General features: G+C 41.6%; 1 protein-coding gene across 2 annotated transcripts in view; it reads left to right on the forward strand.

The window, feature by feature from the left end:
• Nucleotides 1-318: 318 nt before the first annotated feature.
• DHX35 (DEAH-box helicase 35) overlaps nucleotides 319-17,597 on the forward strand; it is a 71,618-nt gene continuing 54,339 nt past the window's right edge. For both annotated transcript variants that reach the window (XR_003943187.1, XM_030212898.1), the window contains exons 1-5: nucleotides 319-371; nucleotides 2,416-2,549; nucleotides 6,190-6,282; nucleotides 7,632-7,709; nucleotides 15,149-15,253. Coding sequence is in view for 1 of the 2 variants with exons in the window: in XM_030212898.1 (XP_030068758.1) it covers nucleotides 332-371; nucleotides 2,416-2,549; nucleotides 6,190-6,282; nucleotides 7,632-7,709; nucleotides 15,149-15,253 (450 nt within the window). In the remaining variant the exon portion in view is untranslated. The remainder of the gene's footprint in view (nucleotides 372-2,415; nucleotides 2,550-6,189; nucleotides 6,283-7,631; nucleotides 7,710-15,148; nucleotides 15,254-17,597) is intronic.

Here is a 17,597-nt window from a genome sequence, read left to right on the forward strand (position 1 = left end):
ATGCAAATAAAGATTTTGAGCTTCAAAAAAATAAATAAATAAATAAATAAATAAAATAAAAAATACCTGCCTGTTTCTTGTTTTTGCATCATCACACAGACTACATCTTTCTCTTGCACGACGTAGCCGGACGCCTCACTTTCCAGGTCTCTCTGCAAAACCAACTTCCCCCAGCACGTTCCCCTCTCTGAACCTGGGGAACGACTCAGGCATGATGGCACCATGGCAACCGCTGATTCGACCAATCGCCTCCGCGGAGCTCGGGCCACTCAAGCTCTGCGTCTGCGCACTGCGTAGTCCCGCCCCTTTTTCCTTTGACCTTTCACCCGACATGGCGGCGCCCTTGGGAACGGTGAAGTTCTGGAAACCAGGTAAATCAATCAAGGCTGTACCTGGAGAGGGTTGGGAAGGTTTGTGTTTTTGTTGCTTGTGTCCGCAGGGCGGCTCCGGGGAGTTATTTCTTTATTTGTAGAGGAGTGTGGTAGCCGTGTTAGTCCACTCTTAAAGGTTATCAATAGAAACCAAACAAAACAAAACATGGAAAAGAAAATAAGATGATACCTTTTTTATTGGACATAACTTAACACATTTCTTGATTAGCTTTCGAAGGTTGCCCTTCTTCGTCAGATTGGAAATAAGCAAATGTGGTAGCTGACAGTGTATATAAGTGAAAACATTCAAGCATTACTATGACAGTAAAATAGATACCATTGGAGATTCTACATGGAATGTTGCTACCATTGGAGATTCTAGGTGGAATGTTGCTACTATTGGAGATTCTAGGTGGAATGTTGCTACTATTGGAGATTCTACGTGGAATGTTGCTACTATTGGAGATTCTACATAGAATGTTGCTATTCCACTAGCAACATTCCATGTAGAAGGCTGCTCAGGCTTCTGTTTCTGTGAGTCTGACGTCCTGCACGTACGTGCAGGAGGTCAGACTCGCAGAAGCCTGCGCGGCCACATTGGTGATCTGCAAGGGCCGACTTCTACATGGAATGTTGCTAGTGGAATAGCAACATTCCATGTAGAATCTATAGAAATCAAACAAAATAAAACATGGAAAAGAAAATAAGATGATACCTTTTTTATTGGACATAACTTAATACATTTCTTGATTAGCTTTCGAAGGTTGCCCTTCTTCCTCAGATTGAAAGTAAGCAAATGTTGGTAGATGACAGTACATATAAGTGAAAACATTCAAGCATTTTACAGGACCAGGACACTGTACCAGTGACTTCACAGTGAGAATCCTGAAAGGTAACTTTAAAACCATACAAGAACGTAAGACCTTTGAAGTCAGAATGATTGAATATTTTAACACCCAACAGAAAGGACTTAACAAGGATCTGGGGTTCCTAGCCCAATATAAACCATAAAACTGTATGTCTCTGTTGATCACCCTTCTCTCACCTATCCACACCCACCCTGTTAGAATATCAATGATATGCTTTGATGTCCCCATGCATACCTCCGACCCACCCCCATCCTCCCACCCTGTCAGACTGTCATAGTAATGCTTGAATGTTTTCACTTATATACACTGTCAGCTAGCACATTTGCTTATTTCCGATCTGACGAAGAAGGGCAACCTTCGAAAGCTAATCAAGAAATGTATTAAGTTATGTCCAATAAAAAAGGTATCATCTTATTTTCTTTTCCATGTTTTATTTTGTTTGATTTCTATTGATTTCTTTATTTGAAAAGCGTGCTGCGGTCCTGGCTTATTTTCCTTTTTCTTTTGAGCCCTGGGGGCTGGACAGCTGCTGTGACCGACCTCAATATTCTGTCTATAGCAGGGACTGTTTTAACGAGGTGGTAGATTAAGTTTACTCTAAATTTTACAAAAATAAACCTATCAGAACAGCATATTTTTGTTTTGTTTTTGTTTTTTTTTCTTTCAAAATATTGAACGATATGCCCAGGGGTGTGCTGGTAAATTGTTAACAGGGGGCTCTCTCTCACCAGCAAAGTAAAAGAGAATTCAGGAGGGGCCCAAACCCACATTTTGGGATCCATTTGTTAAAGTAGCCATGGAGAACCGGCTCCCAAAATTCTTAAAAACTTAACAAACGGCTCTCGAGAGCCTGTGAGAGCCTGCTCCAGCACACCACTGGATATGCCCCAGTTGGTCTCCACAGTTAATATGCTTAAGTATTGATTTGTTATATTGTTCTTTAATTTACAAATTTAATAAAATTATGTGAATATATAATAGGTGGCAGCGAGAAGCATCTTGTTAAACACATGCAGTATATAGAATCCAGGGAATACCTTATTAGTATGTAACTTTATTTGGTTGGCATAGTAGGTTGCAGACTGACTTGTATTTCCAGGAGGTAATAGGGTGTTGCTTATACTATGTACACAAATATATTTGAGCAATGATAGATTATTTTATATGTCATGCAGGCACTGAGGGCCCAGGTATTAGTATCTCGGAAGAGCGGCAAAGTGCTGCTGAAGCCAGTGGAACTTCTGTCATCTACAATCCTCATGCAGCCTTTTCTATAGAACAACAGCGACAAAAGCTCCCAGTGTTTAAGGTATTTCAGACATGCCTAAAATAACAGTTAAACCAACTGCTTACAGTTAAAGTGGAGTTTTTATACCATGTTCATTTTATTTTGTTATAATGCCCTAGGTCCGTGAATCTAAGTGGTTTATATAAAAAAGAATAAAAAGGGAGAAGGGAGAGACGAAAGACAAATCCAGGACAATTTAAGAAACTTGTGCAAACAGTAGGGGAAGGGGGAGAAAGGATAATATGATATTACATGAAGGAAAGAACTAAGGTCAATTTGAATATTAGTTTGTGATGAGTTTATTGTAAACATGCATGAGGACGATTCTATAAAGGGGTGCCTGGATGCAGACACCCCTGATGCAGCATGGTGCATACCTATCCTATAACGCCATTTGGACGCTAGCGTAAATCTGCATTCATGCACCTAAATGTAGTTGAGCCCATGTACAACCAACAAGGGCCGAGGTGGGTCCAGGGAAGGAGGAACAGCCAGACTAGTCACACTCCCAAGTTTATTGAAAGGAGACCTGACTTGGCCAAGTTTTGGCTGCAACCTGCATCAGGGGGAAACAGGTTCTCAAAAGTCAGAGAATGAATAACCATGCAGAAATAATCACTCCTTAGTCAGGAAAGATCAGCGTGTGCTGTCGATTTCTGGTCAAAACCAAAGCTAAGAAAACCTTTTTTTTTTTTTTTTTTTTTTTTTTACTTCCAACATGCCCACGTACACTTGGTTGATGTCAGGCATAAATGAGTTCACCAAGCAATGTGCACAACTGACAGTGATCTATGTATGCCTGTGTCCCGCCCATGCTCCACCCATGTGCATTTCCCCTTTTAAGTGCTATTCTTATAGAATAGCATCTTATGCATGTAAGTGTCAATTAACTCTGCATTTATATGCGCAGAGAATTGCCCTAATGTGTTTTGATGCGTAAAACAAAAAGTGAGAACATTCTGGAAGTAGCTTTATATGAGATTTAAAAAGGATTTTATAACATTACATATTTGTATGTGACCCACATGTACACATGTTCCAGAGCGGAGTTACAATTGAATGCATACTTTACGTGCTAAAGTTTGCATCTGCTGCTGAACAATGATAAATATTTTATGACTTCAATCTGGGCACAATTTCTGCCGGTTTACCCCTGGAATTTTACAAAGACACAAAAGGGAGGGGCATTTTCGAAAGAATGTCCAAGTCAGAGTTGGGACGTCCCGCTCATAACGTCCAAAAAACCCGTCCATCTCGCAGCTGTTTTTGAACATGAAAGACATCAGGATTTCCTGTTCGAAAATACATAAGGAGGACATTCTTTCACTGAAAACGTCCAAAATGAACAGCTATTTTCTAAAATGAAATGCATACAATTTGAACGTCAAAAAAGCAGGCACAAAAATGTCTGGCATCATTTGTACAAAAATGGCCACACAGATATCCCTGCAGAGCAGAGGGGCAGCCTAGTGGAACAACAACAGGACCCAGGTACAAATCCCACCTTAATTAATTTGTATATTATTGTGAGCCCTCCAGGAACAGATAAAAACCTACTGTATCTAAAGGTCCACCAATACAATAGCCATCACTCTTGCAGGTGCCATATGTATTCAGGTATAGTAGGTATTTCTACGTGCCAGGAGGACTCCCATATTTGTACAGCAATAAGATTTAAAGTGGGAGTTACACCTGGATCCTGTTGTTCAAAGTCCTCTGTACTGACCACTAGGCTACTCCTTAAACTTGCTAGCTGCTCTGTTAGGAATTGTCATAATACCTGAAGCTGTCATAGAGCCTGGTATCCACTGTCACATTCACTTCTTTGGGAGGTGGGAGGGGGTCAGTAACCACGGTAGATGAAGGAGAGGTCATGGCTTCATCTTTCCAGTGAGCAGCTGTTTGAAATGTCTGGATAAAAACATCCTTCTTTTATGCATTGGGATGTTTCTTCCCATTCCGTTATTGCTGAAAGACATCTAATTTTCGGCCCTCCCTAGACCCACCCGAAACATGACTCCAACACACCCTCTTACTATTTGGATGCAGTGTTTTCAGCAAATGGACACATTTTTTTGGCAATTTTGAGACGTGTTTTCTTCAAAAATGAGCACCATAGTCGCCTTTATGTCTATGTAAAATAGGCTAAAATGAAGCACCTATGAGGCCTCCACACATAGAAAACCTCTTCTAAATTCATCCTGTATAGCAGGGTGTTTTCTGATACTCAGGATTAGTTTTAAAGTAATTTGCCTGCTTCTAAGACAAAGTTTAATGAGAGAAGGAGGGAGATGGCTTAACTTTCCAATAAAAGGATAAGAGAGTATGTAATATACAGCACATAATAAAACAAACTCTCTTCTATAAACTGCAAGATTCTTAATATAAAGCCTAGTGGTTAGTGCAGCGGACTTTGATCCTGGGGACCTGGGTTTGATTCCCACTGCAGCTCCTTGTGACTCTGGGCAAGTCACTTAACCCTCCATTGCCCCAGGTACAAAATAAGTACCTGAATATATGTAAACCGCTTTGAATGTAGTTGCAAAAACCTCAGAAAGGCAGTATATCAAGTCCCAGTTCCCTTTCCCCCTTTATGACATCACAATATCAGAAGTGAGCCAAGTATCGGGCAATCAAGCCATTGTGACATCACTGATGAGGTTGGCTCTTATTGGTGGAATGAGTGGAGGCGTAGCCTAGTGGTTAGTGCAGTGGACTCTGATCCTGAGGAACTGAATTCAATTCCCGCTGCAGCTCCTTGACTCTGGGCAAGTCACTTAACCCTCCATTGCCCCTGGTACAAAATAAGTACCTGAATATATGTAAACCGCTTTAAATGTAGTTGCAAAATACCATAGAAAGGCGGTATATCAAGTCCCATTTCCCATTATAATCCTGTGGAGTGAGAAAGAGAAAAAGCCTCTGTGCCCCAACCTCCAGCCTACATATAGTAACCGGGTAAAGAGGAAATAGATGGGTCCAACTTTCTTCATCAGCATAAAAAGCCCTTTTCTCTTAAATCTTGCTAAAAACTCCACAGAAAGTTAACTTTCCATGTGCCAGACTTTGAGAAGAAGAATCTGAAGAAAAAAGCATTTAATGTGATCAAACAGTTATCTCTTTGTAGACGGAGAATTGATGATTTTGCCTGTGAAATTTATTATATAAATTTCTTATTTTTATCATTGTTATTATTTTTGGCCATTTCAGAAAGTGTCTGAAATCAAGGTTAATTAAAACTATTAAACATGAATGATATCATACATATATATTAATAATGCTAGTCTATTTGTGAGAATGTGGAAACTTAAAAAAGAGTTACTTAGGACATACTTTGGGGTAAAAACCTTACGTTTTACCAGTTAAAATGGTCTGCATTTAGTTATATCTTATAAGAAATGGAATTTGATTCTGTCTTTAGTGGACATTAAGCCACATGTTTAATGTCTAATAATATTCTGTATGGAAAGAGCACATCTTGAGGTTCAGAGGTCACATCTTGTCTCATAAAGAATGCACATGAATGTCAACTTACACATTCATTGTGATGGCCTGAATATTATCCACTAGTCACAAATGCAACCCAAATAAGCAATATCCTGAGCTCAGGCTTTTCAAAACGACTTCTAACACCGCCTTTTTCTGTCATTATGCTTTCCAGCTCCGAAACCATATCCTGTACTTGGTAGAGAACTATCAGACTGTGGTGATCATTGGAGAAACAGGATGTGGAAAGAGCACCCAGATTCCTCAAGTGAGTCTGTCTATAATCTGGTGGTCTAATGTTAAGAAGACATTTTAAATCTTCCTCTTTCACATGGTCTAATATGATTGTATTACAGCGGTGGTTCGTTTTAACCAGAATTATTTTTGTGATAAAAAGAGCACTACCTGGCATTTATAAAATGTTATTATGAGGTCCTGTGAATCCTTTGTCTGCATACACAGTGTGCTTAGAGCCACTGGGGTATGGGAGACCAATATTTTGCCTAATAAAAAATCAATTAGAGAGTTTGGGGGCGGAGGGGAGGTTGGTTTGTTTGGCACTTCCAACCAAATGTGAGGTATTATTAGGAAAGGAATGGAAAACAAAAATGAGGACGTTATAATGCCTTTGTATCGCTCTATGGTGTGACCGCACCTCGAATATTGTGTTCAATTCCGGTCGCCGCATCTCAAAAAAGATATAGTGGAATTAGAAAAGGTGCAGAGAAGGGCGACGAAAATGATAAAGGGGATGGGACGACATCCCTATGAGAAAAGGCTAAAGCGGCTAGGGCTCTTAAGCTTGGAGAAGAGACAGCTGAGGGGAGATATGATAGAGGTCTATAAAATAATGAGTGGACTGGAAAAGGGTAGACATGAAGCGTCTGTTTACTTTTCCAAAATACTAGGACTAGGGGGCATGCAATGAAGCTACAAATTAGTAAAGTTAAAATGAATCAGAAAAAATTTTTCTTCAGTCAACATGTAATTAAACTCTGGAATTCATTGCCAGAGAATGTGGTAAAGGCGGTTAGCTTAGCGGGGTTTAAAAAAGGTTTAAATGGCTTCCTAAAGGAAAAGTCCCTAGACCATTATTAAAATAGACTTGGGGAAAATCCACTGCTTATTTCTAAGATAAGCAACATAAAATGTTTTGTACTTTTTTGGGATCTTGCCAGGTATTTGTGACCTGGATTGGCCACTGTTGGAAACAGGATGCTGGGCTTGATGGACCTTTGGTCTGTCTCAGTATGGCAATACTTGTATTTATGATGTTCAGCCACCCTTTCCTACAGCTGTATCCTCACATATTTATATGGACCAGTAGAAGAGCAGCTTTAAATAATGAAGCGCCTTCAATTCTTTTAAGTCTGTTTTTTGAAGGGAAAAGAAGGTTTATCAGAGAGCTTTGTGTGTTTTTGATAACTAACTTACTTACACACACAGACACACACATGCAGCTCTGCAGAGCAAAACAAGGAAGTCTAAACTGATGTGTGACTGCTGTTTACATAATGAATTTTATTTTTCTCTGTGTTCAGTCTAGCAACTTCCACTAGCATTGAATTCATTGTTGTAAAGGATTACATGTTCCATTTCTTCGGGCTTGCTTTTCAGTATCTGTCCGAAGCAGGCTGGACTTCAGAAGGGAGAGTTGTGGGTGTGACACAGCCTCGCAGAGTTGCTGCAGTTTCAGTAGGTGTTTTTTTTTTTTTTTCTTACTTCACTCCGGCATGCATTTTTGGTGCTTTAAAAAAATCTTGTTATTGCTTTGTCTGACTGGAGATTTATCTTCTGAACAACTCATTCTATATCAGCCAAATTTTCTAATAAATAGATGTGTTTATGAGCGGGACACACACACACACACATGCATGTTCTTTCCTGCCGGTTGTGCTGCTGCTATTCCCAGTGCCCGGCATCGCTGTATTTAAAAAATGGTAGTTAAGACTCCCTGCAGAGGTCTCGCGAGAAGTCTCAGCCGACATTTTGGTAACGCGGGGGAATAACGGCAGCGCAACAGACAGCAAAGAACATGCTTCCTCCCCCCCCCCCCCCCCCCCACGCTGAGACAGTAGACCACCGGGACCCTTCAGGTAGGACTGGGGCAGTGGGGGCGTCGGCTGTGGCAGTAGGGGGGCAGCAGCACTGTGGTATTGGGAGTGTAGGGTCTCAGATCACCCTTAGTGCCCAGGGACCCAGATCACTCTGTCTGCCCCTGATGCTCATAAGCTAATTGGTTAACAAGCTACTCAGCGCTGATAATTGGATGTTAACCAATTATCAGCACTAATTGGCATTAATTAAAATTTACACACACTACTTACTAAGCGTATTCTGTAACGGGGTGTGCGTAAAATCTACGTCGCATAGTTGAAAAGGGGGTGTGGAATGAGCGGGTCACGGGCGTATCTAAACTCCATCCACGTTGTTATTCAGTACACCCGCTCCACGCCTGACTGTATCCCTTTGCGTTTATATTTGACCCATCTGAAAATGCTGACTCTCGGTGCATGACAATTACATAGCTACAGTAGCAGTGTGAACATCCAATTAATATATTGTAGTTCTTTCAGTTTTGTTATATTGTGCACCGCTCAGATTCTATCCCTTCAGATTCTGTAAATGACGACCAAAGTTGTATGCACAAATCTGCATACTTACCTCCGGATTCTGTATAATGCTACTTAAGTTGTATGCGTAAATCCAGTCGTATTCTGGATTTGCGCGTGCAACTTAATTAGTTAACAAGTCAATCAGCACCGATCCGCAATTAACAAGCAATTATTGACACTAATGGACATTAATTAGAATCTACATGCACAACTTTCTAATCTCATTCTATGTATTTATTTATTTTTAGTACATTTATATCCCACATTATCCCACAAGGGCGGGCTCAATGCGGCTTACACAATTACAAATGGTTACATTTCAGGAAGGGCGCAGGTATAAAGGAGCCTATGGAAGGGGTAACAACATGTGGCTAAAACAGGGGAGCAAGTCGAGGTAGGTGCAGTCGGGGGTCAGGTGGGTACGGCCAAAGTGAGGATGGCTAGGATGAAGTATTATCAGTTGGATAAGCAATCTTGAATAAATACGTCTTTAAGGGTGACTTGAAGAGCTGGTGGGCTTCTATCTCCTTCAGCTGCTGTGGTAGAACATTCCAAGATTTCATTCTGACGTATGAGAAAGTGGAAGCGAAATGTAATTTTGTACTTAACATTCTTGCAACTTGGAACGTGATGCTCGTAAATTCTAAATCGCATAGTTGAAAAGGGGTCGTGGGTGTGGAATGAGTGGGTTGTGGGTATTTCTAAAATCTATACGTGTTATAAAATGCACCCAGTCTGGGCCTAATTTAGGTGTCGCCATTTATACGAAGATTTTCGTGGTTCAACTGCCGGCGACTAAATTTTAGTTGTTCAGACGGGCGCTTGGCGTATTCTGTAAACCATGGGGAAATTTAGGGGTATTCTGTAAAGTACACCGAAATGTAGGCGTACTTTACAGAATACACCTAGATGTAGTTTGTTTCGTCGCTGATTTTTATAGGCGTGATATATAGAATCTAGTCCTTAACCGATTTGTGTTTGCAACTTTAATTGTTTAACAAGCTAATCAGTGCCGATAATTTGTTGTTAACAAGCAACTATCGGCACTAGTTAGAATTTACGTGCACAACTTTCTCAGTGTATGCTGTAAAGTGAGGCACATAAATTCTAATGTGCGGATCACAAAAAGGGCGTGGCCTTTGGAGGGGCACGAGCAGGTCAAGGGCATTCCTAAAAATTACGCGCACTCTGGCAGAATATGCCCGAATTGCGCCTAAACGAGACGGGGACTTTTACACCAGATTTTAGTTGGCGTAAAGGACTCTGCCTATATTTTAGTTGCAGGAATGGCCGCTGCGCATATTCTACAACCTGAGACTAACTTTAAGCGAGGTTTATAGAATAGCTCTAAGCGCTTTTTTTTTTTTTCGGCATTGATTTTTTTGGTGCTGTATATAAAATGAAAATAAACTTGAAATACAAACTTCTCGCGTAGACTAATGTTTTTTTTCAGCTTGAGATCTGCTTGGCCACCACTCTTAGAACATTAGGCAGTAGTTTTTATTTTTTTTCTATTTTTTGTTACATTTGTACCCCGCGCTTTCCCACTCGTGGCAGGCTCAATGCGGCAGGCAATGGAGGGTCAACTGACTTGCCCAGAGTCACAAGGAGCTGCCTGTGCCTGAAGTGGGAATCGAACTCAGTTCCTCAGTTCCCCAGGACCAAAGTCCACCACCCTAACTACTAGGCCACTCCTCCACTGTTACTACTATTTGAGATTCTACATGGAATGTTGCTATTCCACTAGCAACATTCCATGTAGAAGTCGGCCCTTGCAGATCACCAATGTGGCCGCGCAGGCTTCTGCTTCTGTGAGTCTGACGTCCTGCATGTACGTGCAGGACGTCAGACTCACAGAAACAGAAGCCTGCGCAGCCTTCTACATGGAATGTTGCTAGTGGAATAGCAACATTCCATGTAGAATCTCCAATAGTAGCAACATTCCATGTAGAATCTCCAATAGTATCTATTTTATTTTTGTTACATTTGTACCCTGCGCTTTCCCACTCATGGCAGGCTCAATGCGGCTTACATGGGGCAATGGAGGGTTAAGTGACTTGCCCAGAGTCACAAGGAGCTGCCTGTGCCGGGAATCGAACTCAGTTCCCCAGGACCAAAGTCCACCAGCCTAACCACTAGGCCACTCCTCCACTCTACCATGGCAGAAAAGCGAGGACCTAGAAACATTGACTTCTATAATTTGTTCTGCTGTTGGGGCTGAGAAGTGATGAGTGAAGTAGGGTTGTTTTTGTTCAAGTCTAATTTGTTGCTACCAACAGCAGATGAAAGGTGTGTTTTGTGTCCCTGCAGAAACAGCTGAGCAGCTACTGACTGAGTGGCTGTAAATATTTGTTCAGCACTGAGTCATTTTGTGTATTAAAGTGACAGAGAGTCAGACATGGGTTTGTATAACATCATTCTGTATACTTAAAGGGACAAGTGATCAATGAGTTGAAAGGAATGAGGCTAATTATGTCTTTTGAACCAGTAGCTGTAATCACAGCCAAAGTGGAAGTAGTGAAGTCACATAACCAAATAACAACATTTACAAAATACAATATTGAGCTTCATGCCTTAATCTTATGTAGATGCCCCATCGAAACTAGAGATATAATAAGCAAACAGAATGTTAGGGAAGGGAAATGGGACTTGATATACCTCCTTTCTGAGGTTTTTGCAACTACATTCAAAGCAGTTTACATAGTATATACTGGTACTTATTTGTACCTTGGGCAATGGAGGGTTAAGTGACTTGCCCAGAGTCACAAGGAGCTGCAGTGGGAATCGAACTCAGTTCCCCAGGATCAGAGTCCACTGCACTAACCACTAGGCTCCTCCTCCACTCATTCCACCAATAAGAGCCAACCTCATCAGTGATGTCACAATGGCTTGATTGCCCCATACAGTTCCCCAGGATCAAAGACCACTGAACTAACCACTAGGCTACTCCTCCACTCATTCCACCTATAAGAGCCAACCTCATCAGTGATGTCACAATGGCCTGATACTTGGCTCACTTCTGATATTGTGATGTCATAAGGGAAAGGGAAATGGGACTTGATATACTGCCTTTCTGAGGTTTTTGCAACTACATTCAAAGCGGGTTACATATATTCAGGTACTTATTTTGTACCAGGGGCAATGGAGGGTTAAGTGACTTGCCCAGAGTCACAAGGAGCTGCAGTGGGAATTGAACTCTGTTCCCCAGGATCAAAGTCCACTGCACTAACCACTAGGCTACTCCTCCACTTAGGAATTATTAGGAAAGGAATGGAAAACAAAAATGAGAATGTTATAATGCCTTTGAATCGCTCCATGGTGCGACCGCACCTCGAATACTGTGTGCAATTCTGGTCACCGCATCTCAAAAAGATATAGCGGAATTAGAAAAAATACAGAGAAGAGTGAGAAAATGATAAAAGAGATGGGACGACTTCCTTATGAGGAAATGCTAAAGTGGCTAGGGCTCTTCAGCTTGGAGAAGAGACATCTGAGGGCAGATGTGATAGAGGTCTATAAAATACTGAGTGGGATGGAACAGGTAGACGTGAATTGCTTGTTTACTTTATCCAAAAATACTAGGACTAGAGGGCATGTAATGAAGCTACTAAGTAGTAAATTTTTAAAACAAACCAGAGAAACTAATTCTTCACTCAACATGTAATTAAATTCTGGAATTCGTTGCCAAAGAATGTGGTAAATGCAGTTAGCTTTTAGCATGGTTCAAACAATGTTTGGATAAATAGTCCATAAGCTATTATTAAGATGGACTTGGGAAAATCCACTGCTTATTTCTAGGATAAGCAGCATAAAATCTGTTTTACTGTTCTGGGATCTTGCCAGGTACTTGACCTGGATTGGCCACTGTTGGAAACAGAATACTGGGCTTGATGGACCCTCGCTCTGTCCCACTATGACAACGCTTATGTTCTTAAGATATCACCTGTTCCACTAATAGAATCAAACATGGCCGTTAGCTGAATAGAGGCTTCCCTTCAATTTTTCGGGTTGTAATGAATTCTCAAAGCCATTTCTGCAGATAAAATGGTGTTTTACCCACAGAAATGCCTTTTTACAAAATTGCAACTGTCTTCACTGGCTTTACTTGCTCCTCAAAGAACTAGCAAGTAACATTTCTGCAACCACATTTACTCTAGGCGTGCAGGTGTTGGGTTACACTAGTATTCTACAACAGATTCTGGGTAGGCCTAAAGTTAGGCGCAATTCCCGGGTGTAAGCACTATTCTATAAATTGCGCCTAACTTTAAGCGCGGCTTACAGAATAGCGCTTTTTTCCAGCACCATATATAGAGTCTAGTCCCATATGGATAATTGTATAACTGGGCACCTGCATTTATGTGTCACCTGAGTGCATAAATGTACAGAGTAAGAACATAAGAGTAGCCATACAGTGTCATACCAATGGTCCATGTAGTCCAGTAGCCTGCTTCCAACAGTGGCCAATGCAGGTCACAAGTACCTGGCAGTATCCCAAAGAGCAGCAGGATTCTGGAATCCCAAATAGTAGCAACATTCCATGCTATCAATCCTAGGGCAAGCAGTGGCTTCCCCATGCCTGTATCAATAGCAGACTATGGACTTTTCCTCCAGGAACTTGTGCAAACCTTTTTTTTAAACCCAGATACGCTAACCACTGTTACCACATCCTCTGGAAAGAGCTCTATTCTTTAGGTGAAAAAATATTTCCTGCTATTTATTTTAAAACTGTTTCCATGTAACTTCATTGAGTGTCCGCTAGTCTTTGTACTTTTGGAACGAGTAAAAAATCGATTCACTTCTACTCGTTTTACACCATTCAGGATTTTGTAGACCTCAATCATATCTCCCCTCATCCGTCTCTTTTCCAAGCTGAGGAGCCCTAACCTCTTTAGCCTTTCCTCATACGAGAGGAGTTCCATTCCCTTTATCATTTTGGTTGTTCTTCTTTGAACCTTTTCTAATTCCACCAACGAGTGATACAGAGGCATCTTATTTACCATCCCTTTCCTAATAATTCCTAGCATCCTGTTTGCTTTTTTGGCTGCCGGCATACAGTGGACAGAAGATTACAAGAGTGCTGGTACTTTTGGGGGTAAATGAACACAAACGTACAAAGGTGTCAGCCAAGCGACTAAGCACTATTCTGTAAGGGTACACGTAACAGGCTTAGCTTGTAAATGCAGGGGGTGGGGCGTTCGCATGGGCGTTGCTGCCACTTACACATATAGGGCTGGATTCAGTTTATGGTGCTGAAAAATCAGTGCTGAACGATATTCGATACAGGGCGCTCTGGGATGGGCAGTCTTTATAAAATAGCTCGTAGTGCTGGAATCCGTGCACAGCTTTGGGACGATCATTTCTACCAACTGAAACCAGGTGTAAATCCTGGCGGTCAGGTAGGCTGTGGACCCCCCCAAATTCTGTAACATCGTGTGCATTTTAAGGGAACGTCCCTGGCCGGCCCATATCCTTCCCATCATTACACCTCCTTTTCAGATCACACTATTCTATAACAGAGCGCGTAAATGTAGTCCCATACCGATCTGTCATTTTTGGGCCATTTCAGCTTCTTGCTTCTGTTATAATGCTTTTTGTGCAGAAATAGCGCATAAGGCTAGGCACCATATATAGAATTTCCTAGATAAGATACAGAATACTGTGAGTTACAAGTGCCCTTGCTGTATTTAGGGACTTGCAGTTACGCCAGGGCAGGGGGTGCTTAAGCGTAAGGTGTGCCGATGCTAGGTTGCCAGATGGTGTTACAGAATCAGCTCTCGCCTTGCGACACTGAGCATCTAAAAAGAGGCCTCAATAATAAAATCCCCCTGTGTGTGTGTTCCAATGCATTTTTTACCCTTTTAAATATGATCTTACAGGTCCTGCAAGCTGCTTGGGACTCTGAAATCTATCCTCTCTGTCCATTGGGATTAAAATCGCGATCCTCTTCATTGCCTATTGGCACTTTGTGCTAATCCACCTAATTTATTAACTGATTTATTTCTTATTATTTGTCCCAAGCTTTATGTTCATCTCGGAGATGCTTCCTATTGGTTCCCTCTCCTAGTATACGTTTAAGAGGCAGCTTGTCATTTTGCATGTGCATATCTCATGTTTTCACTGTGGAATGCCTTGCCACATCAGCGTAGAACGTAATCTTTTCAACACAAATGGTTAAAACCCTTCTTTTTTTTAGGGGGGGGGAGGGGCAAAACGTTCAATAGCTGAGCCATGTAGGCAAATTCACTTGTGGCATGGGAGCTCTGTTCTTTCCTTCATCCCTCTAACACTTTTGCCCTTTCGTCATTTTTAAGATGTTTGATCGTAAACTGCTTTGCTGTCCATATCGAAGGGCAGTCTAGCAAACTGTGTAATTCTTATTCATCAGGTCTGACTAATACTGAGTAACTATTTTGCTTAGCTTTAAAGTAGAATGTAGGTCTTCTGTCAGTGGAGCACTTCCATCCTCCCTCTCTCTTTCTCCCCCAAAGGGTATTACGGTCTTCCTTTCTTTTTTTTTAGGTCGCAGGACGAGTGGCTGAAGAGCGAGGTGCTGTGCTAGGCCATGAAGTTGGGTATTGCATTCGGTTTGATGACTGCACAGACTCGCAAGCAACAAGAATTAAGGTGACAACTCTCAGACAGGATGCAGGTTCTGTTAGATTTTTTTTTATTAATTGAATGCAGTGCTAATTCCGCTTATTTTTGGAAAGATGCCTTAACACTTGGTAGAAAAGCAGGAAGTATTTTAATATGTTAATAAAAGCTATTGGAGATATTTTTGGATGCGTTAAGGATGCCATCTTGTGACTCTTAACAAGGTCAGGAAGCTTGTGCAGCACATGAGATTTCCTCCCAGGCAATGATACGTTTATATAAAACATTAACAATAATCTAAAACTTACAAGGTACTGGGACATCACTTATATATTACTAGTAACGAAGGCCCGTTTCAAATCGCAATGAAACGGGCGCTAGCAAGGCTCCCCTCCATCCCTTTGTGTCTCCGTGTGTCGCCGGCCCCCCCTGCAACCTCCGTGCGAATGTGCTGTCACCCTGGCCCTTTTGGCACGCCCCCCAGCGTCCGTGACCGTTCCCTTTCCCCCGATGTGTGTGTTGCCAGTGCACCCCCTTCCACCCCCACCGATGTCGTCGCTGCCGACGCTCCCCCCTCTCCGAAGGCCCCCCCCACCCCACTGACCTGGCGAAACAGAAGATTTTAGCATCATGTGAATGCCCCTGCAGTAGGAACCGATAGAGTAACGTGTGCCCCGCCCTCGACGTCATCGCGTTTTGACGCGAGGGCGGAGCACAGCTACAGTGCAGTACAACGTTGGAGCTGAGAATGTGCTCCGCCCTCAACGTCATAATGTTTGATGCGAGGGCGGGGCCCACAGACTGTGATTTTGTGTGGCTTCAGAGCTTCGAACTTATGAACCTGGCTTCAGTGACGTCAGTGAAAATAGAACGTTGAGGGTGAGTTTTATATATTAGATATAAGATCAAACCAGTGACAAACGGCACATTATTTATCTTGCACTTGGTGTACAGATAAACGCTGTAGTAAAAAGATCTTTTTTTAGTATTAAGGAAACTTAGGAGAACTAGGGAACATTTTAAACTTCCAGCTTTTAGATTAGCTGTGCAAAATTTCATTAGACTATTGCAATATTGTGTATCTGGGTTGCTCCAGGTTTCTATCAATAAAGCTTCAGATCATTCAAAATGCAGCAGCCAGACTTATCTTTCCTGCTACTGAACAGGCTAAATTAACCTTATTGTTGTTTGGTCTACACTGGTTCAAATTATGGACACTAGTCAATATAATCCATGGCTCTGCTCCACAGTGTATGTTAGCGTTGATAGGCCCCTTAAATAGGATGAAATCTATGGCGCTCAGAAGTTTTTATACGCTGTGCTTTCCAGATCTGCATAGAAAATATGGATGTTTGCGAAATACAAGAAAATATTTGTTGTTTTATTATGGGAATAATATGGGTATTGAATAGGTGAGTAAGGGGTTAAGCGTTAAAATGAGCCTCAAAAAGGTGGGCTTTTAGCCTGGATTTGAATAGGGCCAGAGACGTAGCATGAGGTCTCGACTCAGGAAGCCTATTTCAGGCATACAATGCAGCAAGATAAAAGGAACAGAACCTGGAGTTGACAGTAGAGGAGAAGGGTTCAGATACGAATGACTTAGCAGATGAGTGGATCTCCTGGAGAGGGGTGTAGGAATAGACAAGAGTGGAGAGATACTGAGGAGCTGCAGAATGAATGCACTTGTAAGTCAGTAAGGGGAAGGGGGGTGGATTTGAACTGCATATGGTTATCAATAGAAATCAAACAAAATAAAACATGGAAAAGAAAATAAGATGATACCTTTTTTATTGGACATAACTTAATACATTTCTTGATTAGCTTTCGAAGGTTGCCCTTCTTCCTCAGATCGGAAATAAGCAAATGTGCTAGCTGACAGTGTATATAAGTGAAAACATTCAAGCATTACTATGACAGTAAAATAGATACTATTGGAGATTCTACATGGAATGTTGCTACTATTGGAGATTCTACATGGAATGTTGCTATTCCACTAGCAACATTCCATGTAGAAGGCTGCGCAGGCTTCTGTTTCTGTGAGTCTGACGTCCTGCACGTACGTGCAGGACGTCAGACTCACAGAAGCAGAAGCCTGCGCGGCCACATTGGTGATCTACAAGGGCCGACTTCTACATGGAATGTTGCTAGTGGAATAGCAACATTCCATGTAGAATCTATAGAAATCAAACAAAATAAAACATGGAAAAGAAAATAAGATGATACCTTTTTTATTGGACATAACTTAATACATTTCTTGATTAGCTTTTGAAGGTTGCCCTTCTTCTTCAGATCGGAAATAAGCAAATGAGGTAGCAGATAGTATATATGAGAGAAACATCAAAGCATTACTTTGACTGTCTGACAGAGTGGGAGG

This window comes from Microcaecilia unicolor, chromosome 8 (assembly GCF_901765095.1).
Source record: "Microcaecilia unicolor chromosome 8, aMicUni1.1, whole genome shotgun sequence".
Taxonomy (NCBI): Eukaryota; Metazoa; Chordata; class Amphibia; order Gymnophiona; family Siphonopidae; genus Microcaecilia; species Microcaecilia unicolor.